General features: G+C 41.6%; 1 protein-coding gene across 1 annotated transcript in view; it reads right to left on the bottom strand.

The window, feature by feature from the left end:
* The window catches only part of LOC139340242 (high-affinity choline transporter 1-like), a 9339-nt gene extending 81 nt beyond the window's left edge, over positions 1 to 9258 (bottom strand). Inside the window, exons 1-8 of the mRNA XM_070975981.1 lie at positions 9075 to 9258; positions 8527 to 8640; positions 7472 to 7627; positions 7184 to 7332; positions 6440 to 6583; positions 5973 to 6126; positions 4382 to 4599; positions 1 to 3944 (exon numbers count right to left, since the gene is read on the bottom strand). The exon at positions 1 to 3944 is cut by the window's left edge and continues 81 nt beyond it. Coding sequence (XP_070832082.1) covers positions 3294 to 3944; positions 4382 to 4599; positions 5973 to 6126; positions 6440 to 6583; positions 7184 to 7332; positions 7472 to 7627; positions 8527 to 8640; positions 9075 to 9258 — 1770 coding nt within the window. The 3' untranslated portion in view covers positions 1 to 3293. The remainder of the gene's footprint in view (positions 3945 to 4381; positions 4600 to 5972; positions 6127 to 6439; positions 6584 to 7183; positions 7333 to 7471; positions 7628 to 8526; positions 8641 to 9074) is intronic.
* Between the last annotated feature and the right edge of the window lie 800 nt (positions 9259 to 10058).

The raw sequence follows: 10058 nt of genomic DNA, 5'->3' as shown, positions 1-10058 counted from the left end.
AAATAGCTGTAATTTCACTGTCAACAAACATCATTTTCAATGCTGCATTTAAAAGTAGATTAATTTGTTCCTATGCTTTTCCGGTATATACATTTATTACACAAAAATACAGCATCATTGCAATTTACGACATAGAGCCACAAATGTGTCAGTTCAACAGCTGACACTGATTCTTTTCTGTGCCCGTTCAGGTTTGTGAATGAACCTAAGCTACGACACACTCATCATGAGGCTTTTCAGATGAGGGGGAAAGTTTACATTCACATTTAAGTCCATTGAGATTGCCTGACACTTTGCATGGCATCAAACCAACAGTCACCCCGCTCAATTTGAAGCTGATGTCATCATGGTAGCAAATCATGAATCCCTCAACTGTTATTAATGTTTTAGAGACAGGACGGGATCGGGTTGGGATTTAATGTGTCTACTGTACCTCAGCAGATATGGCTCCATACGGGGATCAAGACCCCTTCTCTCTAAAGACGAACTAAGGCCATCTCACCACCTTAAAGGATAAGGCTGGCGTTATAGTAGGTGTTTCTTATTGTCACCAAATCCCCTCAAAAGACCAAACTGACAATGTATTGATCCCACTAACATGTATTATCTGCAAACTTGTTCCACTGCACCACAGAGCTCCATTGTTGCCCCATTACTAAAACTACTGGGAACACATCAGCGAGAGACAGCTTTTCACTGGATGATACGTTCCTTTAGTAAGATTAACAAAGGTGTTGTAGTTTAATGTGAGTCAGTTCCTGCTGCTGTAAATAATAGTACACCGAATGTGTATTAATCTGCAAGTGAAAATAGTACCCAATTTAAGCACCATTTACAACTGCTGTAGGGATGAATGGGCTTGCAGTTGAGTGCCATAGATGTCATAGAGAAGTCAGAGAATACTGGGAGACAGATTAAAACACTGTAGGTTTTGGTATCAGTTGTTGGCAATAAATTAAATGCCCAGTATCGCCAGCCTTATCCTATAACTGAAAAGTGATTTCTACAGAAGTGGTCACTTCTTGCAAGTGCTCCAAACTCTCATTTTCCACGGCTGACCTTTGAATTAAGGCGAGTCCATAGATTCAAAAGACGGCAACAAACCACAACAATTCTGAGAGGAAACAAACACAGAGAAGTCAATTGGACAATAGTAACACTTAACAATGCCAAAAATGATTGTATGAAGTGACAGCTGCTTTACTTGAGTCTCCTTGTACAGAGCAGCAGGGTGCCTGACTTTGGGGAATTTACTGTATTTATGAGGGTGCTCAACCGGTTACATTTCAGCTTTCATCACTGAATATAACTCACTGAAAAAACCTTTAAGAACCGTAGTTTCTAACCTCTTTGCAGCATTAATCAAATGTCCTGAGGGCTAATCAACTGGGGACTGGATCAATAATGACCGGTGCCACTGACACCATACAGGGAGGAACAATCATTTCTTGTCTCCACTAACCTGCTGTGGCTGGCCAGTCAATACAGGTTTAGTTTGAGTGAGCAAACCATCACACAAAAAATTCAAAATGTCATCATTTTAAAGGACCACATCAGTCCTTAAAAATTATTTGAATGAAGTAAATTGTTGGTTAAAGCCAATCAAAGCTTGCTGTAGTGTTTTTGGATGTCTGACTGTTCATACCAAGCATCCACTGGATTCCATTCATTCATATGTGAACTTGCAAAATGAACATCACATATGTGCTTTATTCTCATCATTTGTAAATGCACATTAATTCAAAGATGGACCACACAATCACAAGTTTGACAAAAATAAAGATTGCAAATTGATTTTCACAACGTATGGAAATGAATGGAAGCCAATGGCTAGCTGGAAGGGAAAATAAATCAGATGCCAAGGTTTATATTGGATATTTGAATTTGGGTGGTGGGTAATGAATGCCGAAGCTCATATGAAATTACATTCATGCTGTTCATAATTATTCTGCAGTGCACCTTCTATGTTCAGTGGAGACATTCAGTGCCAAAAGGTGTGGCCTTATACAGTTAATGATGATCTTTTTATTTTTAATTAAGACCATAATTTTTACTTAAAGCTGCTCTATATTGTTATTCATACACTGGATCAAGTTCCTAATGAATATCAAATGACAGATAATGATCATCTGCCCCTACAGTTTTGGCATCTTTCAGCTAATTGTTTTGGTTTTCCATCCCACAACTCTTTTTTTTTTTTAAATTCCCACTGCTCTTTCCAGTGTACACTACCCGCCATAGTTAGCAAGTAGCTGGTGAACATAATGGAGTATTTTGAGGCTAAGAGCTTTCCCTCAGGAGCAGGTGGAGAACAAAACTGAGCTAAAAGGAGAGTGAATATCAGACTTACATTCATCAGATTATGGCTCACCAATATTGTAACTGCATCATAGGGACATTGTTGGAATAATTCATTTTCAAAATGTTGGCTGTGAAAGTTAAAAACTGTTGTAACTGAATGTAATCTGGGGTCTTGCAGAATCATCCAATATCAAACTTCTGTTTGGCAAGTTGAGGGTTCAGTGATATTTTGATGGTATGCGGTTCTTCACTCTTTACTTAATGTGTGTGGAAGTAGCGAGTATGACCAGAGGACTAAGAGCAAGGTGAACACACAACATGAAATAATAATAGTTAACAAAAAAGTTAAAAACGACAGTCACTTTCAAATTCAGTACGATGTATCTACCTATACAACATAGATCCTAAAAACATTATTGCTCTATCAATAAATATACTCTACGTGAATTTAAAACCTAAAGTCTGAAAAGTTTCTGGAGCATTCACGCGATGCTGCTATGTTGTCAGGTGTACACGTACATCAACACACACACACACACTGCTATTTAGATGTGGACACAGTGCCTTGGTTATATATTGCACTACTCTCATTACCCACAGCAAACCCTTGTAGATGTTGTCACATATTGTATGTCCACTGTAGCCTCTTGTGGTTTCCCCTCGAAAATCCCTCTGATGACTGCGGCGGCACTTAAATTAAAGTGGCTGTTGTGGTTTCACTGAGTCATGATAAAAAAATGCGAGAATGAGTATGGTATGTTTGACACAGCTGATTTACCGTCAACCTCCTGGTTCTCGGCAAGGGATATTTAAAAAGAAGGAGGCACCATGTCATCAGCATAAAACAAACTTGTGGAGTCACTCGGAAGCCACAGCAGATTTCTGCTGATTTGGCTTCCAGTGCGGCAGTAGCAAGTTTCCTGAAGAATGTTGATGCCTCTTTAATTATTCCTTCTTCTTCAAATTCCTTGGTTTCTTTGTGCCTTTGTTGCCTAGTCTTCATTGTGAAAAGCCTCTGGACTAGATGCCCCATCATCACTGAGGATCTCAGTGTTGAATGTCCCAGCGATTGATGCGCCCAGGACCTGGTTGACGGGCGCCATCTCTGAAAGAATGATGTTATCATGGTTGCTCACTAGCGTGGCTTTGTCCATGATCTCCTTGCTATGCTTGGACACCACGGCATCCAGGAAATCGTACTTGTGTGACAACATACCACTTTCAAAGAGGTACTTTGTCAGATAAGAAACAGCCACATTTGCCAAGAAGGATGCCACCATGGACACGGACTTGAACGGAAACCTCTGCTGGACAAAGTACTCCACATCCCCAGTGAGGTGGTGGACCTTCTCCTGGGTCACCCAACCGGGATAATAGATGAAGGGAGGAAGTTTGAGGTAGGGCTCCCCTCCACCAATGCGCAGCAAAAGACCAACAACATAGGCAGCCACAGAGCCATAGGTGTTGGTGCCTTTGACGAATAACACACTGAGAAGCTGGGGAAAGATGATGACGTAGACCAAGTCGGAGCTCAGGTACCACAGGCCATACACTGATCCTGTTAACAACGCCATAGCAGTGGCAAGAGCTCCGAATACAAAAATGGTGATGCGCATGACCCAAACAATCTCACTATCTGAGGCCTGGAGGAGATAAGAAAGAGATGACAGAGTAAAAAAGAAAAAGGAAAATGTGAAGAGGGCAAGGTTGAGAACGCAGAGGTATAACAATTTGCAGACATGATAGGAGTGCTATGAGTCTGTACTGAGGCGCAGCAATGCTTTGCCCTAATTGCTAATGCACGCTAACTTGCTCACGATGAAAATGCCAGCCTGCTAATGTTTAGCAGGTTGGCATGGCAGCAGGAGATTGATACATAATCCAATCTATTTCTGAGAGTATTTCATTTTTCAGTTGTCTGAAGGGTTGGGATGTTCATCAAGTACAATAAGTAACATCTGACAGACTTGTAAATCACTGCAGTGAAACGAGAATTGATTTATGGATTATTTGACTGATGCTCACAACCACTGGCTCAAATGGCGCTGATGTGTTTTAGTATTATTGTCGGCACTCTTACCGACTGCCGAAAGGCGAGCTGATAGATGTTCCTGGCAAACATGGAGCTGGCTGAGAGAATGGATGAGTCTGCTGACGACATGACCGCAGCTGACACCGCCCCCAGACCAAAGAAGGAGACGTAGGGCGGGCAGAGGTGCTGAAGCACTATGGGAAGGATCATGTCAGACTGATCCTTATCCTTCGGCGCAAGGGACCCATAAGAGGTCTGGTTCCAGTCTGGAAGAAGAAATGGGAGCCATAGTCAAAAATATAATGTTGTCAAGGCTTATTTTTGGACTTCTTATGAACTGATCAGTAATATTCATTGTGTCCGAGATCATCTTTGTGACATATCACTTTAACTTTCAATTTTTTAAAACAATTATTGTACTGAATGACATGTGTCATGCTAACATTAGTTAATGAACACTGAAGCCATCGTAAAGCTGAGGCTGATGGTAGTTTATTTATGAACTAAAGTATTTGACAAAATGAGGAAACGGTGCTCAATGAAAAGTTAAGAGGACACCAAAGTGATTATAATTCATCCTGAGGAGAACATGAATGTGTGTAGGCCGTCCAAATTTGCCAAGACTCATTGAACTATTTCAGTCAAAATTCTAAGTGGCACCTCATGGTGGCGCTACAAGTGAAACAACCAAGTCCATACTGAAGGTGCTCTCCTGCCCTTTATAGACATCAAACTCCACCCATTCTCCACTCCACTGTAGTCTCATCCTCCCATTCAGTGGGCCAACTTTTGTTTTCATAAATCTCTATCCTCTGACATCCATCTATCTTTCTGCCACTTTTTTCATCCTTCTCTTCATCCTCCAGAGGTATACATACTCCCCTACATATTAACAGGCAGTGGTTGATTAGTGCCTGTTAGACATGAAACAGCTTCAGACGGGCGAGATTAATTAGCTCCTCTTCAGATGTAATATTCACTAAATCGGCATGGTCTGATGGCTTTCTCCTCTGCCCGTCGTGACAGAATCTGTCTGATGTTGTTTACCCCCCAGATACTGTATGCATCTGCATTTACACATCTGAAAAGAAAAAAGCTGCCAGGGTGTAAACAACCCAGGAAGGCATTGTGTTCCTTTTGATCACACTTTCCTGTTTCAATAAGGGATCAGATTCCTGGATGTTTCCGATGTCTTGTGATGTTTCATTAACTGCTTAATAAGTGTGAGTGTGTGTGTGTGTGTGTGTGTGTGTGTGTGTGTGTGTGTGTGTGTGTGTGTATGCGCACGTCATTCAGGGATCAGTATCTGATATGTCTGCATTCATCTGTGATATGATGTGAACAGCTGCAATCCAGATGTAAATGTGTGTGTGCAGAGGTTGGTCATTTTTGTGTCATTTGTAGGCCAATATTTAGTATTAGCATATGCTCGTAAAAATGTCTATACACAGAGTTAGCTCCATTTACTCCTGTTTTATAAACTGAACTGTTTTTAAGTCTACTTGCACGTGTTCTGAAGCGACTTTAACATGTTACATTCTGAGAGCGTCAGAGTGACTAACAGGGATTGAGTGCTGGGGTCCTCAAGAATTGCTTCAATTCCAGCAAAATCCTAGTGTGTGTTTGTGTATATATTTACCAGTGGAGGCCCCTATAGCTCCTATGAGGACCGAGGGGACGGCCATGACCAGGCAGCCAAAGGCGGCAAGGAAGGAAAGGACCTGTGCGTAGGTAGCTGAAGAGGCAGAAAGAACCCGTTGAAAATAGACCTGCCAGGGAATCCCCCCCAACATCTAGAAACAGAAACACCATAGTAAATATTGATGATTCATAACAGTCAGCTGGACCACCACACCTCTGAAACTTACTCTTAATGGCAAATGTTACAAATCTGTTTTGCGATTGTGCTTTCAGTTACTTTAAATAATACTATTAATCAATTGCTATTCACCTTTAGAGGAAACTTTGAACATACAAACAAAAATCACAGGCCCTGCGCCTGAACTGCACCCTAAATGCAACACTCGACAGTGGAATCAGAATATACATCCAATTTACTTTACCCTCACATCTCTTGATGAATTTTCTGATAAAAAAATAACTTACCAGCAAACAGAAGTTGTCCAACCAGAGCCATTTGTCTTCAGGCTCAATCTTCCCCAGCCAGGGTGACTGATAGATTGTTTCCTTGGCTGTAACACTGATGTCCGACACGGCAGGATTGGACATGGCAAAAGGCACGCTGATCCACTGATGAAGAGGAGAGCATCAGAATGCAAATATTATTATTATTGTTATATAGATATTCAGTCATTTTAATGTGATTCTGCTGTCAAAGCTGCTGACACTGACATTGGACCAAAGCTCTACTTATTGTTTACTTCTTGTCTACCCATGCTTTATACTGGTGTCTTTAGATGTAAATCAGTATGCAGTGGCGGGCTCAGGCTGCCTGAAGGGCAGGGGTGGAAAAACGTGATGCATTTATGGTGAGATACTTTCAAACCCTGCTGGGCAACTTTCTCTTGTTTGATCCACACAATATCTCCGATAGGGGCATTTTTCGTGCTGAATGAATGCACTTCAATCAGTGTTTTGATCAGATTGTACATCAGTACATGGATGCTTGTTATCTTTCAGAGGTTTCTGGCAAGAAACTGGTCAAAACACCTCTAATGTTAGATAAAATGTTGGCTAGTGACAGCTTGACATTGTGAGTTGAAAGATCAAGGTAATAACTTTGTCCCTCAAACTATACTGGTATTTAATCATACTGAAGTCCGTCCAACGCTTGAACTCATTGTCACCTCTAGAGTCCCTGGCTTGGTAGATGCTGACATTAAAACTCACCAAGCCCACAAAGATACAGAAGAGCTGGACCACATCTGTGTATGCCACGGAGTAGAGTCCTCCAACCAGTGTGTAGAAGATAGCTATCAGGGCTGAGATCACCACCGACATGTTGATGTCTATGTCCACGATCACACTCAGAGTGGCACCTGTAGGACCACACATTTAGTTCATCAGAGTGTCAGTCAGAGTGAAGAGGAAAAGTGCACCAGATGTGACAGTTAACTTGTTTTTGTTTGGACATATAAGCCTGTTTCTAACAAGTGATCCTGTCCAATAATCACCCACCCAGTGCAGATAAAATGGCTGCAGACCAGAAGATTTCCCCCATGAGTGCGGGGATGAAGAGCAGACCACCCATCCTTTTTCCATATAGTTGCTGGAAGGGATCCAGCATGGTGACATATCCACGAGAACGCATAGGCTTGGCAAAGAAAAGGCCACCTGAAGGATGTCAGACATAAAGGTAAGATGGGCAAATAACTTAAGAGACCATTGTACAATAGGAAGTGTATTTTACAGTCCCTGAGTCTATTAAATGTGTGTATCTGGTGCTTTGGTGGAATCTAGTGACCTTTCAGAACTTCCTGTTTATCTCTGGCTGAAGCAATTTAACATTCCTCTTTAAATGTGTGATCTACTGTATTTCTTAGAGACCATACGAGCATTTTGCATGTTTCTGCTACACTGCCTTAAACGGACTGAATCATATAGTGCTTTTCTAATTTTACCGCATCCTCACATTCACACACACACACACACACACACACACACACACACACACACACACACACACACACACACACACACACACACACACACACACACACACACATACAGAGTCTATCATGCAAGGTGCCACCTGCTCAACATGAGTGATAATTATTCACACACACTGACGGCACGGCGATTGCGGGCAATTTGGGGTTCAGAATCTTGCTCAAGTTCATGTTGACATGTAGAAAAACTACACAACATAACTGCTAAAGTACCACAGGGCAGTATAGCATTTGTTTTACAGCAATAATCAAACACAGCGATGATGTAGAGTGACAAAAAGAAAAGCCGACATAACCATCACTGGAACAGATTACCTATAATAATGCCATAATACTGTAAAATGAGTGGAAATCAATGGCTGCCTTGAGGAAAAGCACATTCATGAGATTCGTAGTAAATGGCCAAACATGCAAAATTACTGGTATGGTTTTTGGAGAAATACATCAATGCTGTTAATTTGCACCAACTCCTGCATTCCCACTGTGTGTGGCTCTTTACACTCTACACACTCGTTTCACAGCTTTTCACAGTTTGAGGACTTAAACAAAGACACCGGTTCTCACCTACTACCAGGCTGAGAGCGTAACCAAAGGGAGCCTGTGCCCAAGCCAGGCCGTAGTCCGGCAGGTAGACATACTCTGCTGTCCCATTGATGTAGCCCCCACCCACCCAAGTAGCTGAAAACAAGAAAAATACAAGTAAAAAAAAAAAAGAAAAAAGAAAAAACAGACTTTTATGAAAGACTAGTTTGGCGTATGCTGCATAAGTTTCTTTTAATGACAAGAATTCTACATGTAATGGTCGAATGGATAAAGGTGTTCAGTGATCACTCTCATAGTTTGGACTTTAAGCACATATGAAGAACCTTATAGTCATCAGTTGTTGTATCTTTAAGTGCTCAGAATTTTAAGGATGTAACGTTTAAGCTTGTGGTATTAAATTATACTTGTGGCCGCAGTGCTGTTCGTGCGTAAAAGACGGAGTTGGTGGAATTGATTGTTTTCTTCTGGCCTCATGTGATACCCAAATGCGACAGAATGTGCACGCGGGTCATGTTGAACTCCTACCAACAAAGAAAGAATTCAAAGACCCCCGTAGTTAACCAGCTCACCGGTCATTGTAAATCCACCAACGAACAATCCGATGTCCCTTCCGCCGACCATGATGCTCTCGCTCCGGTCTCCGCCATCGCCAACACCGGAGTTCTTGTTCTTCCACGCGGCCCAGATCCCCACGAACAGAATCAGGAGGTAGAAGATCACGATAGCCACGAGACCATCGGCGTGGATGGTCATCTTCCCTTCGTCCGCTTCCTCCCACCGAGATCAAGTGCTATTGCGCGCGGATGACTGGAATTTCATGGAGAGAACTTTGAAGAAAGAAAGGCAGAAACACATTTCTTTCGACTGTGTCTGACTTTAATCAGGAATATGCATTTTATGTAACAGTGACACATGATTTTATCAGGTCTGTAACAGTACAGACGAACTGTAATTAAAGCGCTTCCATGCGCATTACCTGGAGCGTGGATAAATCCACGTGAAACTATAAACCTAATTATTATCAGCATTAAAACACTACTGTCCAAACCTTTTATTTGAGGTTACCACATTTTTAAACTCTACAAGATTTAATTTGGACTCAGTTTAAGTTGTTGAGTGATCACACCATGTATATTGCAAACTGACAGATTCCAGTTAGAGGATATAAAGTGGTCCAGATTTCATTTTTTCTACGCACCGATAATCTTCACGCTTAGTGCAAATGTCCAGCTGTGATGGTCATAAAATCAACTGTTTACCAAAGTAGTAGAGGCATTCATTACTATTGCCATTTTTTCCCCAGTTAAAGCCTCAAAAGTGGAATCGCTACGAGAGACGAATCAAATTTCAATTTCATGCAAATTACAGTCAGGGAAAACAACATCAGGACGACATCTAACCCACATTTCTATATGAAAACTGGATTTTTTTAGTCAGAGTTTAGTTAGTAGCCTCCAGTCGGTGATGTGAAATTGCTAAAGCGCGACGAAGTCCCTGCATCTAACACATGCAACCAAGAATATAACCTACAAAACTGCTTGCACACTCCTCGT

The sequence above is a fragment of the Chaetodon trifascialis genome, chromosome 12 (genome assembly GCF_039877785.1).
Source record: "Chaetodon trifascialis isolate fChaTrf1 chromosome 12, fChaTrf1.hap1, whole genome shotgun sequence".
In the NCBI taxonomy this organism is placed as follows: domain Eukaryota; kingdom Metazoa; phylum Chordata; class Actinopteri; order Chaetodontiformes; family Chaetodontidae; genus Chaetodon; species Chaetodon trifascialis.
Note: the sequence above shows the minus strand (reverse complement) of the source record. Positions and strands in the feature narration are given on the sequence as shown.